General features: G+C 32.0%; 5 protein-coding genes across 5 annotated transcripts; 3 read left to right on the top strand and 2 right to left on the bottom strand.

Moving 5' to 3' along the window:
* Window positions 1-522: 522 nt before the first annotated feature.
* On the bottom strand, window positions 523-12,596 carry LOC132798362 (uncharacterized). Its single transcript, XM_060810179.1, has 6 exons — window positions 12,512-12,596; window positions 1,377-1,441; window positions 1,084-1,317; window positions 937-1,025; window positions 768-884; window positions 523-712 (listed from the first exon to the last, which is right to left on the bottom strand). The coding sequence occupies exons 2-6, from the start codon at window positions 1,391-1,393 to the stop codon at window positions 573-575; spliced, it is 597 nt and encodes a 198-aa protein (XP_060666162.1). The 5' UTR covers window positions 1,394-1,441; window positions 12,512-12,596; the 3' UTR covers window positions 523-572.
* LOC132798291 (apolipoprotein D) lies at window positions 1,882-2,764 on the top strand. The gene is made up of 4 exons (XM_060810099.1): window positions 1,882-2,156; window positions 2,219-2,304; window positions 2,365-2,463; window positions 2,518-2,764. Exons 1-4 carry the CDS (start codon window positions 1,897-1,899, stop codon window positions 2,655-2,657), a joined length of 585 nt encoding a protein of 194 aa, XP_060666082.1. The 5' UTR covers window positions 1,882-1,896; the 3' UTR covers window positions 2,658-2,764.
* Window positions 3,449-5,090, top strand: LOC132798338 (angiopoietin-related protein 3-like). The gene is made up of 5 exons (XM_060810159.1): window positions 3,449-3,914; window positions 3,976-4,044; window positions 4,113-4,163; window positions 4,224-4,866; window positions 4,923-5,090. The coding sequence occupies exons 1-5, from the start codon at window positions 3,494-3,496 to the stop codon at window positions 5,026-5,028; spliced, it is 1,290 nt and encodes a 429-aa protein (XP_060666142.1). The 5' UTR covers window positions 3,449-3,493; the 3' UTR covers window positions 5,029-5,090.
* Window positions 11,170-12,589, top strand: LOC132798361 (fibrinogen-like protein 1). Its single transcript, XM_060810178.1, has 4 exons — window positions 11,170-11,703; window positions 11,763-11,807; window positions 11,881-12,433; window positions 12,493-12,589. The coding sequence occupies exons 1-4, from the start codon at window positions 11,202-11,204 to the stop codon at window positions 12,587-12,589; spliced, it is 1,197 nt and encodes a 398-aa protein (XP_060666161.1). The 5' UTR covers window positions 11,170-11,201.
* Window positions 12,597-14,777: 2,181 nt separating the features above from the next.
* On the bottom strand, window positions 14,778-18,580 carry LOC132798812 (apolipoprotein D). The gene is given in 8 exon segments (XM_060810798.1): window positions 14,778-15,054; window positions 15,056-15,169; window positions 15,171-15,193; window positions 15,376-15,474; window positions 16,840-16,919; window positions 16,996-17,126; window positions 18,296-18,407; window positions 18,471-18,580. Coding segments are annotated over 8 exon segments (729 nt in total). The 5' UTR covers window positions 18,491-18,580; the 3' UTR covers window positions 14,778-14,904.
* Between the last annotated feature and the right edge of the window lie 319 nt (window positions 18,581-18,899).

Raw genomic sequence — 18,899 nt, 5'->3', positions numbered from 1 at the left:
TATGATATCTCCGACCCTATAAAGTACCATCCACTGCCGCCCTCGGAAAAATAATAAAATCGAATAATATACAAAATATAGCCATAGATATATTTTCAGCATTTTGTGGCATGTTAATTCGGTATAATTTAAAATAAATACAGCACAGTTTTGCTTTTATTGAAAGAGAGTATCTCACAGTCGATACCACTCGCTTTCTTTCTTATCTGTATAAATCTAAATACAAGTATATATTTTTACTTATGAGTTGCTAATACTCCAAATATTAGTATTAATTACTATTTAAATTTCATATCATGTTTAAGTTCAAAATATAGAAGAGAAGTTCTGCAAATATTCTTATATGTTCTTATATATAATATATGTTATATATAATTATTTATCCATAATTATCTATCCATGAAATAAATAAATGTATTTTGATAATGAAAATTTAAAATTTTAAAAACTAGTTTTAAATAGAATCGGTTAAAGGAAAAGGTTGGTAAAAGAAAATGTTAAAATTAGAGTTAATTTTTTTTTATTTTTTCCTTTAATTTATAGAACATTTAACAATTATAATATTCATTTATTTAAAATCTTAATGGACAATTCCTATGGTCCACTTTAAAAGCGTGCTCTATAGACAATCCAGCTTTCGTGGCAATTCCCTTCAGCTTTTCGATTAACCCTCGAGTTGGATACTTTGTACGTGTTTGAAGTAACAAAATCTCTAAGTAAAAATTCAAATAAAATAAATTGTGAAACATTTAATGCTTTGTACTTACGCTGACTGCCAGTCACTCTGCCGTAAGAGGTCAGATTCTTGCAGTTAAAGCTAATTCTATAAGATTTATAATCTGTATCTATAACCCAATGTTCAGAATATTTCCTAGGTAGTTTCTCTAAATAAATCAAATATTATTGGAGAAATTAATGTTTAAAAACAACGCTTACCATATTTCCATACTAACTTTCGAGTTCGGAAATATCCACTACTTTCAAGTCCATATATTTTAGCTCGTTGAATTACAATCGAATTATTTCTGCATTAAAAACAAAGTTTTTAATCAATTTTTAGCTGCTAAGAATTGCGTTACCTACTTGGGAAATTGATAATATGTTTTTATGTATAATCCATCGTCGACATCATCTCGCACATGAGATCGCACACAGTTCAGTGTTTGATTACCTTGCGTCCTTGTTCGATAATGTGAATACCAAATACCAAACATTTTTTTTACATCAAAGTATTCTTTGTGTGGTATGCGTTTTGGACATAGCTCCGGTTTCCTAAAGCCAACACTTAGTCCAGCAAGCAGAAAAATACCAATTATTCTGCATAAGATGTGTACAAATAAATAAATAAAAAATTGTTGTAAAATACTTCGACTTACAATCTCAATCCCATCATAACGTCGACTATAGTTGGCCTTAGAGGTTGCACAGCTCAAAATGAATTCTTTACAGTCGAGCGAATTAATAGCGTTATATTAATTACATTAATGAAAGACAGAGTATAATTTTCTAAAAATATAAGTCAATTTTAAATGAGATGAAATAACAAAGAAAAGTAATATACTTAAATAAAAATGAAACAAATAAAAATAAAATAAGATAAAATTAATCAAAATAAAATAAAATTAAATAAAAAGGAAAAATACTAAAATAAAAATAATATAAAATAAAACAAATTAAAATAAAATAAAAATAAATAATTAATTAATATTAATAATAATAATTTGGACAATAGTAATTTAGATTCAGAGTATTCCAAATCCATCTTTCGAAGAAAATAGCTAGGCTAATGAAATTTACATGGAGCTAATTTAATTGCAAGGTTTGAAAATGCTTTGAGAATAAAATTATGAAATATATAAAAATATTTTCTCGTCAGTTTCTGTCAAACTTCGAACAATGGTCCGTGTAAAACTTTGTGTAGCAATTGTGTTGCTGTCTTTGGTGGAGCCGATGATCACTTTTAGCGTAACTGATGGTGTATGTCCGACCAATATCACTTCTATTGGCAAATTCGATATGGAACGATATTTGGGCAAATGGTATATATATTCAATGTTTTCGCCATTTACGAAACCAATGCCACATTGCAAATCAAATCAGTTTACAAAAGATAAACGTGGTAGCTATTTTGTTACATCTAAGGAGCTCGAGTTTGAGTAAGTTATTTTGAAAAACATATTTTCCTTTTAATTCCCATATTTAATTTATAAATCGAAAGCACGAAAACTGTAACGAAACACACATTGAAGATAAAGAGTGTAAATTCAAACCTCGGACAATACATCTTTAATCACAAACCGAGGAGTAAGTAATGATCTTAACTTTCCATAATACATTATTAATTTTCTTAATTATTTTTCTTAGCATTTCCCAGGGGCGTTCAAATCTATATTTTGAATACGGATTATACAAATTATACTATTGAATATACGTGCATCAATTCGGATGGTGTTTTCAACATGCGTAAGTAAGGAAATTAATTTATTCAACTGTCAGCTTTATTATCAATAATTTCAGAATGGGCTGTTATCGGCACTAGAAAGCGAGTACCCACGGAATCCACAGTATATATTGCAAGAAAGTTGGCCAAACAATCTGGTTTAGCAATGAATCGATTGATACCGGTTCAACAGGATTCTTGTCCCACAGATACTTGAGAAACCGCAGAATTTCGTATGATTTAAAATAAATGTTTTTGTTCTTAGATAGTCTCTACTTTTTATCAACTTGTAGCTAAAAATATATTTCAGCAAGTTGTACTTAATATATGATATTTTATTTGCCACAGCTAAAGCGAGGTTTTGGATATCAAAACTAAATAGTTTTTATACCCGCTACCAATAGGGTAGAAGGGTATTATAATTTTGTGCCTCAGACCTTATTATATATAAATATATTATAAATCAGCGACAACAAAAGAGACGATATAGCCACGAAAAGTGTAGAAGTTATTAAAGATATACTTTTGCATGGGCAAAAGGCATACTTAATTGCTTTGGCTAACAATCTGGTATATTGATATAGTACTATATTCAAAATATACCATAGAGTGTAAATATTTTGAATATATATTATATTCATTTATTATACTTAGTTATTTATATTTACATTATTATATTATATATTAACACTATTTGGTATATTTTAAATTTAATACCGCATTGCTTTGCTTTTATTAACAACGGGTACCGGGTATCTCACAGTAGAGTACACTCGACTTTTACTTTCTTATTTTTTTTTAATTTCTTGCTGTCAAACTGAAGATTAGCTTACGGAGCTCGCTATTACTTCAAGCGACTAAAAATATGTGTTAAGCTGAGTATTTAAACTTGAATGTTGATTACTTTACCACTGATAGCATTATGTTGATTAAGCATATGCGCATGCCTAAGTTATTTAATTTAGCTTCGGCGAACTATTCACACAATTATATAGTGTTTACCCTCAAGTGGCAAACGGACGTCAAGTTTACATTCCCTCTTAAAATAAAAAAATGATTACCCAAAAGTGTCGGAAGTTATTCGCTGTATTCTTTATAGTTGTGCAAATATGTGCTGTGAGCTCACAATCAACTGTTGACGATTTTATTTCAACTACTAATTTACCAAACGAAGACGAGTTGGTCAAAGAACCGGAACAGAAGGAGAATTCACTATCAATTATATTAAGTGAAATACAAAAAATTCAGTCGAATACCGCAAATATCGAATTGAAATTGAAGAAAAACGACGAGATAATCGCTAGACAAAATGCTGAGTTGGAAAATAAGTTGAGACTGTTGAAAATGCAAGTAAAAGAAGTCAATAAAGCTAATGAACAACTTATCGATTACAAAAACCAAATACCGGCGTTAAATGCTACGATCAACATACAAAATGAAGAAATATCAAAGTTGGAGACGCAAATCAATGAGAGTAAAGTTAACTAACCAACTGAAGTTAGTGTAATTTAATATTTCTGATAATTTTATTCCAGATTCTAATGAAAGGATGGAAACTGAGACGGAACACAATAGTAAAATATCAGATCTGACAAATAGACTAGGTAAGTTCAGGAATAATCCGACTCAGTAATAATTTAAATTTTTTATATCGTTTCCTTAACTTTTCTAGATGAATGTCAACGAGAACTCGAGGAAAAATCAGAACTGACCGAGAGACTATGTATGTAACATTAACCATTTACCATAATCATGGAATATCTCATAATTGATTCGATTCTAGATAACTGTGAAACCAAGTATAATGACGTATCGTATAAACTTACGGACTCGGAGGAATATCTAGAATACACAAAATCAAAGCTGAGAGAATGCAGGACCACAAATGGCAAAAACTATACAGAAACAGAGAATGAGGAGACTCCTAAGCCTTTGGCTGAAAGTCTTCCAAGCTTTTGCTTAAACTTGACTGCTGGTATTCACAAGATACAAATTCCAAAGGGACGTGTTTCAGATGTTGTTTGTGATGGTGATGGTTGGATGATCATTCAGCGTCGAATTAATGGAAATGTCGACTTTAATAGAAACTGGCAAGAATACAAGGATGGATTTGGTGACTTGAATGACGAGTTTTGGTTTGGATTGGATAAACTGCATCTGGTTACAAGTTCTGCACCTCACGAGTTGATCATTTTGATAAATCGTGAAGCTGTAGGTTCTTATAACTTTAGGATTGGAGGTGCAGGGGAAATGTACAAATTGTACAAAATTCGAAACAATGCAGATTTCGCAGATAAATACTCATTCTTCAAAAATGATGAAGAAATATTTACAACATACGATGAAAATAACGGTCCAGGAGATGATGATACAAATTGCGCTAATTATGCCTATGGTGGCTGGTGGTATTCAAATGTATGCGAGATGTAAGTTTAATTTAACCAATAATTAATTCAAATAATTTAATATTATCATCTTGCAGCAATCCAAACACGCATTATGATTATTTAAACCGTTTAGTCGGTAGCGATGAATACGGTATACATCAAATAACCATGATGATTCGTCCATCCACTGATAGATATTAAAACATCTACAACTCCAAGCTTTACAATATTCATTCATTTTTACGTACAATTTCAGTCTTCATTTATTTTCAATCGTACTCGTAAAACATAAAATATTTTTTTCTTTTCTCTTTAGTATCAATAAATAATTCATTTTCTTTAATGTATCAGCAAATGTTGATTTTTTAATTACTGGGCATGAAAATGAGGATTTTATCCAAGTCTTTATTTTTTTCTTCTCAAAATGTCGTGTACAAGTTTCTGCATTTCGATTTTTTGGACAACCTTCAGAGCGTGATTTAAAAAAATTTAAATCTTGAGTTTTTTAAAAGCTCAGCCTGCTAATGATCATGTAAAAATTGTTTGTCCCTTTATACCTGCTACCCGATGGTGTTGAATTGTTCGCCATTTTTAGTATTTTCTGTATATTTGAAGTAGAATACTGCTCAAGTTTTTATTTGGTATAATTTGAGAACAATACGGCTTAACTATTTATTTGGTATATTAATTTTGTATCATTTTAGAACAATACTGCTTAAGTAATTTGGTATATTAATTTGGTATAATTTGAGAACAATACTGCTTAAGTATTTATTTGGTATATATTTTTCGTGTAATAGTGCTTAAATATTTATTTGGTATATTTTACGAATAGTACTCTTTAAGTATTTATTTGGTATAATTTACGCATTATTCTGCTAAGATATTTATTTGGTATATTTGAGGAATAATACTGCTTATGTATTTATCTGCTATATTCGTTTGGTATATTTTACGAATATCATTGCTCAAGTATTTGTTTGGTATGTTAGATGTGAATGTTTATATATTTATTTGGTATATTTTACCAATAATACTGTTTAGTTATATTTTACAAATACTACTTTTTAGGTATTTATTTGATATATTTTACGTATGTATGTTAATTTGGGTATATTTTAAAAATAATACCTCACTGTTTTGGATGAAAATGTGTATCGGGTATCCAACAGTCGAGTATCATTGATTGTATCATTCTTACTTGTTCAAATCACATTTTACAGTACATATACATGTGGGATTGGTTTTATGATTATATTTATTTATTATTTCATAATAAATAACTCGTTGACTTTGTAAGTTGTAGCTGGCTTTCGTCGAAGATTGTAGGAGCGCTTATTCTCATCTTGAATATTCGCTATCTGCTGTTTGGCCTGCATTCGGAGCTCGTCTCTGTTGTCGTTAAACATCTGAATCATCTCGTCGGCAATGATCTGCTTCAAAATGAGGTCGTCTTTAGTATGCATCTTGATGCCAAAAAGCAACTCAAACGGCGTAGCATGGGTACTTCTACAATACGTCGAATTGATGGTTTGTTGCACCTTGCCCACGTGTTTATACCATTTGGTAGGGTCGTCGATCGACATCTTAGATAGCACTGAAATGATAATAGAATTTAATCGTTCAACTTGTCCGTTGGCCCTTGGTAAACCAGTCGTTATTAAATGATGAGCTATGTTCTCCAATTCGCAATAATGTTTGAACTCGTCTGATGTGAATGCGGAACCTCTGTCGGTGATGATTTGGATTGGATTTCCAAACATTAAGCTCTGCGTCTGTAGCCTCATTGTGACTTCTTGCGCTGACGTCGTCTTTGTCGGGTAAAGCCAACAGAACTTCGTGAATCCGTCCATAATAGCCAGGATATGCTTGTATTGCTTATGCGTAGATTCCAGAGGCCCAAGAAAGTCGATGTGGAAGGTTTGCAGTGGTTCTTCTTCTTTCGGAATCGGATGCAGCTCTCCCTCCTTCTTGCCACTTTTACGACTAAGCACAATGCAAGGTACGCAACATCGAATTTGCTGCTGTATTTTCTCCTCCAACTTCGGAATGTGATACTGCTTTCCAATAATTTCTTTTGTCTTTTTTACGGAGAAATGACCTCTCTCGTGCGCTGACTTAATAATCTCGCGTTGCATACTCAAAGGAACCACAATTAACTCATTGTCGTCGATAAGTTTGTGTAGAAGTCCGCCTTTCATAAAGTAATTATTATGAGAGCTTCTATCTCGTAGAACGTCAATAATGGCCTTCAACTCGTCGTCCTGCACTTGGATGGATTTTAGTCTGCTATATACGGTATCGTCGGTAATCATCATCATTGTAGGGTAACGGCTAAGAGCATCCGCATGACGCATTTTGTTGCCGGCTCTGTGCTCAGGAGTGTAGCTAAATTCTTGGAGAACCATGATCCATCGAGCAATTTTCTGGCTTATGTTATGTTTATTCATCGATTTTATGGATGCATCGCAATCGCTTATGAGCTTAAAGTGCTTGCCCAGAAGATAAACACGGAACTTTCTCAATGCTACTACCACTGCCAAAAGTTCTAATTCGTAGCTCGTGAGACGTCGTTCAGCATCTGAAGTTTTTTTTGCTCATGTAGTATACTGGGTGTACACTTCCATCATCAGGTGATTTCTGTAGCAGGACGGCACCAAATCCATCAATCGATGCGTCCGTGTGCAATTCGGTTTCGTGTTTTCGATTGAATATTTTTAAGACAGTCTTCATTGTTATTAGCGATTTCAGACTGTTAATCGCACTCAGCGCTCTATTGTCAATTGAAAATTTGGCATCTTTCTTCAATAAATCGGTCAACGGTTTTGCAATGATTGAGAACATTGGAATAAACTTTCGAAAATATCCTACTAAGCCCAAAAAACTTTGGAGTTGTTTTTGGTTCACTGGAATTGGGAATTTTGTAACGGCGCATGTCTTCTCATCAGATATTTTTATTTTATTGTTCTCTATAATATGTCCTAAGAATTGTGTTTTTGTCTTCAGGAAACTACATTTTTTTGAAATTTATATTTAGTCCATACTCTTGGCAACGTTGGAACACGATTGAAAGATTTTTCACAGCTTCTTCTTCAGTTTTCGCTGGTATAATTATATCATCCACATAAGGTAAAGCAATGCCTTTACGCGTCAAATCTCGAAATATGGCATTTACATGTCTTTGAAAGACACCAGGTGAATTGCTCAATCCAAACGGCACTCTGCGGAACTGATACTGACCGCTGTGTGTTACAAATGATGTATATTTTCGGCTGTCTTGGTTAACATCGACATGAAAGAAGCCATTTTAAGGTCAATAGTGCTGAAGTAACTGGCTTCCTGCAATCTGTCAAGTTGATCCTCAATCAGTGGCAACGGAAATGGATCTCGCACTATTACCTTGTTTAACCGTCTATAATCGATGCATAACCGTGGGGTACCATCACGTTTTTTTACAAGTACCACGGGACTACAGTACTGTGAGTCAGAATGCTCGACTATACCACTTTGCAACCACTGCTCTACTTGATCATCGATTATGCAGCGTTCTGTGAAAGGAAATCTGCGCGGCCTTGAATATATCGGAGTCTCATCATTTACCACTATTTTCATTTCAACGTTTGTCGACTTTGTACACTCCGGCTTGTAGTTTTTGATGAGTTTACTCACATAGTCAATTGAGGTTTTACTAGATTTTTCATCGATATCAATCATATTACTCTCAGCACTGTCAATTTCTATTTTCATCATCATGTCTATTTCATTTGTAGAGTCATAATTTTGGTTTTGATTGTTATTGGAGTTATTACACTCACTCTTGACTTTGCGAACTGTTAAACCATCCGGTTTTATAATTATTTCGGCATTTTTAGCAAAAGTTTCACCTAAAACTATTTCGTTGGGAAGTATTTCTGCGGTAACCACCAGAAATTCTGTCTCATATTCTTCACCGTCAATAAATAGTTTCTCTTTAAACGATCCGATTGGTTTTATTTTATTTTTAGAACCGAAACCCGTTAAATAAATATTCACTTTATTTAAGACTGAACTGTTCAAACTTTTGTACGAAACGTCATTCATGATATTGTACTTGCTTCCCGAATCAAAGAAGGCTACGAAATTCTTATCTTGAACTTTCACTCGTTTGTACATCACTGAATCTTCGTCCACAATTTTTCGCATATTAGGTTTACTCTCACTTTCGGCTTTGTTATTATTATTTTGACAATCTTTCGAAATGTGACCAAAGCTTTTGCAACTAAAGCATCTCTTGCCTTTACTCTTATGATCGCAATTCTCGGAAACATGTCCCTTGCCGCCACAATTATAGCATTTTATAGCGTTTTTATTATTATCTTTGTCGTCATATTTTTCCTTTGCGTCACTCCACTGTTCTTTTTTATTTGTATTTTTTGAATAATCATCGTTTTTCACATAGTTCACTTTTCCCTTCATTTTTTCGTACGCTTTTAGTTTTTCTTTGAACTCTTTGATATCTCGGGCATTATATAATATAGATTTATTAACACTTCGATCACTTATACCATCTATCACGTATTGCATAATAGCTTCATCATCTATATTTCCGCGCGTTGCTAGTTCCTTCATTATCAGTAAGTACTCTAAGACACTTTCACTTCGTTTCATTTTTCTTTCACTCATCTGTTTGTGAAGTTCTGCACTATTCGTTGTCTTTTGAATTCACTAAGAAGTGCTTGTTTTAATGCTTGCCACGTTGATATGCCACGCTCACTTGATACAAACATACGAGCCAAACCTCTAAGCGATCGTTTTGCAAATATAAACTTATGTAAGCTGTCCCACTGCATTATAGAAGCCATATCTTCAAAATCATTAATCCACACTTCGATTGATAATGTATCATCGCCACTAAATAAACGGATTGAATCCTCGATATCTCGAAAATTAAGAGCGAATTTTGGCACGTTCCCATTGCCTACGGCAGCGAACTCAATATTTCTCTCCATTACTGTCGAATTAGCTGTATTTGGTTTGCTTCTATTTTCTCTTTCACGAGCACTCGGTATTTCTGCTGTTCTATATCTCTCGTCACTACCTGCCAGACTCACACTTTCGTCGTTAACGTTGTTCACATCGTCTATGTGCACTTCGTTTAATTCATCAGCTACATCGTTAGCGTCAAAATCATCATCGTCGTCATCTTCTTCTTCTTGTTCATCATCGGCATCAAGCAGTTGTCCCCTTCGCAATTTCGAGAATATGTGATTTGCTAAATCGTTTACATTATGACGTATGTCAAGCAAATGGCAGATTATAACAAGATCACCGTCTGTTAGATTTGCAGCAACGAAACTTATTTTGTCCTTGTATTCTTGGCTAGTTTCATCATATTCAAATCCTATAAATTCACGTAAGCGTTCACGATTTTTACGATCTCCTTCACTTTCAAACACAAATTTATGAAGCAAACTAATATTCTTTCTTTTTGCAATTCGCAAATTTTTGCATACCTCTTCAAATTCACCAAGTCGCGACATTTTTTCGTATTTCACCAGAATGTTTCTCAATGTTCACAATTTTTTTATGTATTCGTAAATGTATGTCGGACACACGCTTGTAAACGTTTATGCAACTTTGCACAACATTGTGAAATAGATCAATTTGCACACATTACACCACATTGTGAAATACTTCATTTGGCTTTTCTTTTTAGGTTGAGCCCCCAATATATGTGGGATTGGTTTTATGATTATATTTATTTATTATTTCATAAGTTTAATCCTTAATTATTATTGTATTTAGTTTATTTATTAATTTAATTATTTAAAAAATATACGTCGCGGTCGTCGTTAGCACGTCTTGCTTTTCTCGTCGTCGTCACACAAGTCATCTTCCAAGTCTCTTGTATCGACTTCCTTCTCAATCGATACTCCTATCTTCATATCATCGATACTCCTTTCTTTATATCATCGATAGGGGATAGATTGGCGTTGCCAGACCCATTTCCACATACATTTCATATGATGTGGTTGCTAAAGACTTGAGTGAAGCAGATGATATCTACTCTACTAATGCTTAGCATTTGAACAGGAATTTCACATAGAAGTAATTGTTCTGGAATGATAAACTCAACAAAAAAGAATTTTAGTTATTAGCGTGGTATAAATATGAAACTTAAGTTTATTAAATTATTATTATCAAGTTGAAGATTAGCTACCGGAACTTGCTGTTTCTACTGGCGAGTAAAAATATGAGCTTAAAGTTGATTACTTCACCACAGATAACATTAGGTTGAATTAAATTTAGCTTCAACTTGACTGCGAACTATTCACAAAATTTAGTTGTATTTGGTATCAAGTGGCGAACGGATGTGAATCTTGAAAAATACAAAAATGCGCAAGTTTTTCAAAGTATTCGCAGTGTTCTTTATCATTGTGAAAATATGGTCAGTGAGCTCTCAATCAACTGATGGCGAATTTATTACAACTACTAATTTGCCAAACGAAGGCAAAACAACTTCAGTGAATGATGTCGAAGTATCGAATTTGGAAAATCATTTTGTGTCGATTAAAACTCAAACAGAAACTCCACTTTCAAACATATTGCGCAGTATCCAAAATCTTCAAACGAATAACGATAATTTCGAATCCAAATTAAAAGAAAAAGATGATATAATCGCATGCCAAAAAACGCAGTTGGAGGATAAATCGAATATTCTTGAATTTCAAATAAATGAAACCAGTAAAGCTAGGCAGGAAGCAAGCGATTATAAACATCAAATTGAGGACAAAGAACTCGAAATAAAGAACTTGCAATCAACTATATCTTCTTATAAGTTAACCATCGATTCGAATAATGAAATAATATCAAAATTGGATTTGGAAAACAAACGCCGTAAGTTGTAAAAAAAACTATTGCATATAATAAAATTTACTAATTATGATCATTTTCAGTTGATCAGGAACGAAATGAAGACAAAAAAAAACTGAGTGAAATCGGTAATAATTTTGATAAATGTAATCAGAATGTGATAAATCTTTTAATTTGATTTTCTCTTCTTAACTTTTTTAGTTGATTGTGATTATGATTATGATACATCTTATAGAAGGCCTGTGCAAACTGCTTACGTAAGGCAAATGCGTTATCCAAGCTCTTGCCTAAACTTGTCTGCGGGCAAGCAAAAGATACAAATTGGAAATGGAGCTCCTTTTGATGTGATTTGTGATTGGAGCGGTTGGATGACCATTCAGCAACGAAAAGATGGAAGCATTAGCTTCGATAGAAACTGGGAGAATTACGCATTTGGATTTGGCGACTTGGAAGGAGACTTTTGGCTTGGATTGTATAAACTTCATCAGATAACGAATTCAACCCGACAAGAGTTACAAATCTTTGTGGGTTATTCATTCTACACAAGTTTCTACGAATATGATAACTTTAAGATTGCAAGTGCAGACGAATTCTATGAATTGAAATCGCTCGGAAACCATAAAAGCAAATTTAATTACACGCAGCTTCAAGAAAATACCAAATTTTCAACATACGATAGACACCTTGGAGAGAGTGTTGAAAGATGCGCTGATAATGGAGATGGTGGCTGGTGGTACGGAAAAGATTGTGGAAAGTGAGTTTGATTCAAGCTTGATTTAGAATTAGTATAATATAATGTGATTTGTATTGCAGAAATCTAAACTCGCCATACCGTCAAATACGCACAGCAACTGGCATTCAAGCCAAATTCGTCTCCATGCGGATTCGTCCATACACTGAGAAAAATTGAAGGCTCTACAACATATTAGCTTGAAAATCTGTGTTTTTGACTTAATATTGATTTGATACTTTGCTCATAATTTGATTTTCGGTTAATAAACTTGTAAACTCTGTACATTTTAATATATCTAAATATGTATTTTTGAATTTAAAAGTGAACGTTTTATTTATTTCGCTCTTTTCACATAGTATTTTGAGGCCACACTATACAGATGGATACATATATAATATTATATAATAAAACAAAGTTAACGCAAAGTTTTTTTTAAGTTTGAACACCTTTTTTAAATACATAACAGCAACCCATATTGAAAATATATCTACAAACATTACTAATAAAGGATAACTTACAATTGAAGTCCGAACTGTCACCATGAAACTCTGATAAGAAATATTGAAATGACTTCACTCATCAAATGTTTATTGATTTAATACTCCCTATTCTAAGAATTTGATTTTGTTTTGTCATAAGCAAGTAAGAAAGCTACAGTCGAGTGTACTCGACTGTGAGATACCCGCTACCCATTTTAAATAATAGAAATATATTTTGCGGTATTTTTCTCAAAATATACCGAGTATACTGCAAAATACTAAAAATATACCAAATGGTATATGTGGTATATCGATATAGTACACCATTCAAAATATACCATAGACGGCACAATGTACCAGATTGTCGGCCAAAGCAACTCAGAGCCCTAGTAAGTAGGCGTTTTTGCCCATACAAAAGTATTTCTTTAATAACTTCAACCAGTTTTATCGCAACCAAATTTTCAGGAATCATAACTACTCTAGTAATTATTGTATATACCAAAAGCTCTAGCTTTAAAATTACGCTTGTTATTCGATTTTTTGATTTGCGGGGACGGAAGTGGGCGTGGCAAAAATTTGAAACAAACTTGATCTGCGTGCAAACATAACAAATGCTGTCGAAAAAATATTATAGCTCTATCTCTTATAGTCTCTGAGATCCAGTGTTTCATACGGACGGACGGACAGACGGACATGGTCGTCTCGGCTATTGATGCTGATCAAGAATATATATACTTTATAAGGTCGGAGATGCCTCCTTCCACCTGTTACATACATTTCCTGCCGGTACAAAGTATAAATATTGAAATGGCTTCACTTATCAATTGTTTATTGATTTAATATTCCCTTTTATATTCTTCTAAGAATTTGATTTTATTTTGTCATAAAAAAAGAATAAGCTGATGTAAAAAGGTTTGATACAGTTTTCTTCAAAGCCAATATTGATACTTAAACGTAAATAAAATTTAACATAATGTTGCCTTGCTTTATATCATAAATCAGAAATTTTCGGCGTCAAATCTTCAACGAGACTGAAAATTCTTGATTCAACTAAGAAATCTTAGTATCAAAAACGTTCATAAAATTCTTAATGAACGTTTTATTTCAATATAATACGTTTTTTTTCATATGAATATATAATATTATATAATTTTGAATATGAATTAATATTGAATATTATTGTCTCAATTGAATTAAATTTAAATTTACATAAATATATGTATTTATATTTATAAATAAATTTTGAAATCATCGTTTTTTTTTTAAATATTTTGTATATTTTATTTTATTTGTATACATATATTAACTTTTTTTTAATACATACTTGCAAATTCATATCAAACAGAACAAGCTTGCCAAATAATTCGCCCAATCTCTACTACGAAGTTATCAGTAACAACACTAGACTTGGGGTCCAAGGGAATTATAATTTTTGCTCTGTTTACATAGATTAACAATTTTAAACAAATTTGTAGAATACAAACTCTTAAATTTTGTATTTTTTATTAATCGTACTTAACTTTATCAGAATAAAGATTGTATGCTTAAAAAAATGAAATAATCTAAACTGAAAATTTGCGATTCTTGGCTGAAGAATTTTTGTCGTTTATACACAGAAAGAAAAAACGTGGTAAAATTAAGAATAAAATGTTGAAACAAGATTGTTTGTATGTCAAAATTGAACCAAGAAAGTTTATTCTTAAATCAAGATCGAATTTGATTTAATAATTTCTCTTTTATTTCATTCTAAATATGAAAAATATTTTAGACTTAAGTCGTATTTAAGAATATTTTGTAGAATAATATTCATTGCTTTTTTCTGAGTAAATATTTATTGTAACTACAATAATAACATTTCATTTTAAAAATAAGAAATACTAAAGTCGTATTAATTTAAGAACATTTTCTGCGTAAATATTTATTGTAAATACAAAGCGACTGAAAAGTCTTGAACAATATTTACACTTCAATAATCGAATATAATTTTAGTTTAGCTTTAGTTTGTTGTCGAATTCATTCGTTTAAGAAGTTCATAAAGATATCGAAAAGACGCTGATAGAAGCGTCTTAGCCACTCTCATGCCCTCTCAATGGCCTCGTTCAACGCATTGCCGTCAAATGCATTCTCATCCAGCTGCAGCAATGCGGCATCTGTGGCATTCCCCCTCCAGTTGGGGGCAGTTCTTCTGCAACGTATTGATCAGCACCGTTTGGCTAATCTTATTGTCATCGAGTATCTTGTGGGCGTCATCGATGGTCGCCATTGTCGCTTCACGTTCCCCTGGTCAATATCCAGACGAGCTCTGTAAAATTGGCATCGATTATGATTGTGATTGTCGGTGTTGAACAAGTGTCTCCCAAGTAATGCAATTAATTATGCACTTGCATTAATTATGCCAAATCGAATAACTGATTTAGTCTGTTTTGCATGCCAAATTAGCCAAGGCCAAGTCAATGCGAGACGTGACTTCCGCCTTACACTTACTCAAATGGGCCAACGGAGTGAGGGCGGTGCAACTGTAGACAACTGCGTACGATTCGTAGTCGGTGCCCAGCACCAGATAGTTTGCTTTGTTGGCCACCTCTAAAATGACGGCAAACAAACACAAAAGGCAATGAATATCACAAAAAGATACAGACCTAAAATGGTTGTAGATACAAATATGGAGAAAGATTTGTAGATGTTAATTAATCGATACAAATGTGTAAAGATAGAATAAAGTATGAAGAATTTATGTTATAAAGGTACAGACTATTCAACAATAATTAATATTTACAGATTCTTGACATAACTTTAAAATATACATATAATATTAATGAATATGGATTAACACATTAAAAATTGCAGACAATGAATATCACAAAAAGATACAGACCTAAAGTGGTTGTAGATACAAATATGGAGAAAGATTTGTGGATGCTAATTAATTGATATAAATTTGTAAACTCAGTTTAAAGTATAAAGAAATATAAGTATGTATAAAGGTACAGACTATTCAACAAAAATAATATTTACAAATTCTTGGGTTCACATTATAATAAACATAATAATAAATATGAATAAATGCATAATAGACGATAAATATCACAAAAAATTACAGACCTAAAATGGTTGTAGATATAAAAGAGAAATATTTGTAGTTGCTGATTAATCGATACAAATATGTAAAGATAGATTAAAGAATGAAAAATTTAAGCTACTACATTATTAAGATTTTCAGATTCTTGACATAACTTTAAAATATACATATTAATGAATATGAAGTAACACATTAAAAATTATAGACGATGATTATAACAAAAAAGATACATACATAAATGGTTGTTGATACAAATATCGATAGGCAAATGGAAAGTTACAGATTTTTGTAAGAAAGATAACATCAAATTTTTGAGATACCTTTTAGTAGATGCAGATTAACAGATTCAAATTTTTTTTAAAAATATGTAGTAGTAGAAAAATAGTTAAACACTTTCAGATACAAATTATACTACACATAACTATCTACAGATTTGAAGATACAGATAATAAGAACAGAAAAAAAGATACTGACAGACATAAATGCTAATAGAAATGAAGATTTCTACATACAAATTTGTTTCAGAAATGTGGAAATTGATTAAAGATGATTAAGAGATGAATAAATTTCGAAATAAATAAATATGAATTATAGATATAAGTTATTTGATAAAGATCTTTAGATTAATATTATTAAAGGCAAATTTAAAGATATAAAAGATAAACATAAATAAAATAAGATTAATTGAATATATTTATAAAATGTTGTATACAAATGCAGATAGCGACTAATGAATAGCTACAGATTCATAAATAATGATTAGAAGACACTGACTTACATATAGAGAATATTATTAACTGGTATCGATTTGGAGATTCATAATTATATATACAAATTAATAAATATAGATTTGTGTCTCTACAACTTACGATTCTTAGAAAAAGTCACAGCCAGTTGGGCGGGTGCCAAAACTTTTGCAGTTCCTGTTACATTGGTTGGATTTCCAGTGCTACATTTGCACAAAAAGAATTCGATATTAGATACTGAAATGTACTTAATATTATTGAGTTAAGTCAGCTACTCACAATCTATTGATGGCTGCATTCACTACAGACACTGTGGAGTTATCGATATTCTCGTAGTTAGCGTAAATGCATTTTTTGCCAATCTCAAAGGCAAACGGATACTTTGAATGTTCGTACCAGATTCCCATATACTTAAAAAACAAAAAATAAAACAATTAAGAAGCGCAGTTAATAAGTAAATTAATGCGAAAAGCATGAATCATTTTGCATTCGGGCTTATGTCAAAATTGAAATTAAAAGTTCAAAAACAAGCACTTTAAAATTATAAATATAAATAAATATGAATGTAAATATTTTGGTGACTATTGCTTTTGTATATATTTTAATTAAGTATGATATATGTATATATAAAATTTCCTTTAATAAAATGTCTATAAAACATGGTTTTGATATATGTAACTAAGAGCTAAGCTAACTCTGATTTTATTTAACTATGAGATAACTTCATTCAAATTTCTTGTGACGCCATCTTTCGACAGTTTTCTATAGAACTATGAAAAGTCGATCAACAACTTCTTACTTTATACAGGTAATATTAAGTTGACTTAAGTCCGAGTTTAGTTATCCATGAGTTAACTTAATTTAAAGATTTTAATAAAGCTATTGTGGCGCCATCTCTCGGCAGTTTGCTATTGAACTATGAAAGGTCGATCAACATGTGTTCATTAATGATGATAAATGCATGTATAAGATTCTCTTTTAATAAAATTTCTAAAAATATGATATATAAATACTTATTTTTTTTATTTTATTATATTAAATCTAGTATTTAATTCTACATTTAATAGAGAAGAGAGTACTAACTGCTGGGGCCTTCGACTCAATATAAATATGTAACTATGAGATAAGCTAACTCTGAGTTTATTTATAGATGAGCTAACTTGATTCAAAATTCTTGTGGCGCCATTTTTCAGTAGTTTCCTTTAGAATTACGAAAAGTCGATCAACAACATCTTACTTGTTTATATAAGTATCAATGAGTTAACATATTTCAGAATTTAGCTATCTATGAGTTAACTTAACTTAAAGACTCTTATAAAGATGTTGTGGCGCCATCTCTCGGCTGTTTCCTATAGAACATTGAAAAGTCGATCAACAACTTATCACTTGACGTGCCTAAGAAACTTATCTTGTTTGTAACAACTAGAAATTAATTAAACTTGAACGTTTGTGAATTGCCTATTACACAATTGCGAGTAATTAAAATGTATTGTTAATTGAGTAACATTTTGATTGATTATGGCAGAGCTCAAGTGCCGCATCAAGTGTTGACATTTTGCACAAGTTTTAGGCCACTTACCGCATCCAAATCAAAAGTGTCCATTATCTTCACCTCTGGACATTGACCGGGAAATGGCACTTGAGCAAAGATTGTGCTGAAAGCCACAAACATGAGCAGCCCAATTGAAGTGCTGAGAGGAAAACCTAATTTAGTTAAGTTTGTTTTATGTTTTTTTGGTTTACGGGAAACTTACCTAAGCGATTGATGTTGCATTGTGACACTCGAAAAATCCGCTGATTAATTGATAATTACTTTTTGAGTAACTTGTCTCCCCGTTCGCTTTGTGCAACTGACTAATTGAAGCGGCTTTAGTGCATCTCCTTTATATAGATTCATCTGTTAAAAGCTTTTATTTCAAAAGCTTTTTTTTAATGCACATTGCGCCGACGCTGCTCAATTGTTTTGTTGCTGTAAACAAATGAAAAGTGAAAAGTGTTCGCGATCCATGAAAGTTCTTGATGTGTTTTGGAAGTGAGGGGAAACGCAGGGCGTGTCTGACAATGTTCTCGTTACGCTTTCGACTGCGGCTTATCAGCTGCAGTTGATGATTTCAAACAAGAACAACAACAACAGAATTTAGATGTCAACAACGTTAGCAACAATTTGCAATTGTTTAAGTTAG

This window comes from Drosophila nasuta, chromosome 2L, assembly GCF_023558535.2.
Source record: "Drosophila nasuta strain 15112-1781.00 chromosome 2L, ASM2355853v1, whole genome shotgun sequence".
NCBI classification, from domain to species: domain Eukaryota; kingdom Metazoa; phylum Arthropoda; class Insecta; order Diptera; family Drosophilidae; genus Drosophila; species Drosophila nasuta.
Note: the sequence above shows the minus strand (reverse complement) of the source record. Positions and strands in the feature narration are given on the sequence as shown.

Bases quoted from the DNA above. Each gene is read 5' to 3' on its own strand.
- LOC132798362 (XM_060810179.1), bottom strand. The intron at 885-936 runs GTAAGCGTTGTT...TGATTTATTTAG, and splicing joins AAAGTTAGTATGGAAATATG to AGAAACTACCTAGGAAATAT. The intron at 713-767 runs GTAAGTACAAAG...ATTTTTACTTAG, and splicing joins CAGAGTGACTGGCAGTCAGC to AGATTTTGTTACTTCAAACA.
- LOC132798291 (XM_060810099.1), top strand. From the start codon at position 1,897: ATGGTCCGTGTAAAACTTTGTGTAGCAATTGTGTTGCTGTCTTTGGTG. The intron at 2,305-2,364 runs GTAAGTAATGAT...TATTTTTCTTAG, and splicing joins CTTTAATCACAAACCGAGGA to CATTTCCCAGGGGCGTTCAA. The intron at 2,464-2,517 runs GTAAGTAAGGAA...CAATAATTTCAG, and splicing joins GGATGGTGTTTTCAACATGC to AATGGGCTGTTATCGGCACT.
- LOC132798338 (XM_060810159.1), top strand. From the start codon at position 3,494: ATGATTACCCAAAAGTGTCGGAAGTTATTCGCTGTATTCTTTATAGTT. The intron at 3,915-3,975 runs GTAAAGTTAACT...ATTTTATTCCAG, and splicing joins GGAGACGCAAATCAATGAGA to ATTCTAATGAAAGGATGGAA. The intron at 4,045-4,112 runs GTAAGTTCAGGA...TAACTTTTCTAG, and splicing joins AGATCTGACAAATAGACTAG to ATGAATGTCAACGAGAACTC.
- LOC132798361 (XM_060810178.1), top strand. From the start codon at position 11,202: ATGCGCAAGTTTTTCAAAGTATTCGCAGTGTTCTTTATCATTGTGAAA. The intron at 11,808-11,880 runs GTAATAATTTTG...TAACTTTTTTAG, and splicing joins AAAAAAACTGAGTGAAATCG to TTGATTGTGATTATGATTAT. The intron at 12,434-12,492 runs GTGAGTTTGATT...TTTGTATTGCAG, and splicing joins TACGGAAAAGATTGTGGAAA to AAATCTAAACTCGCCATACC.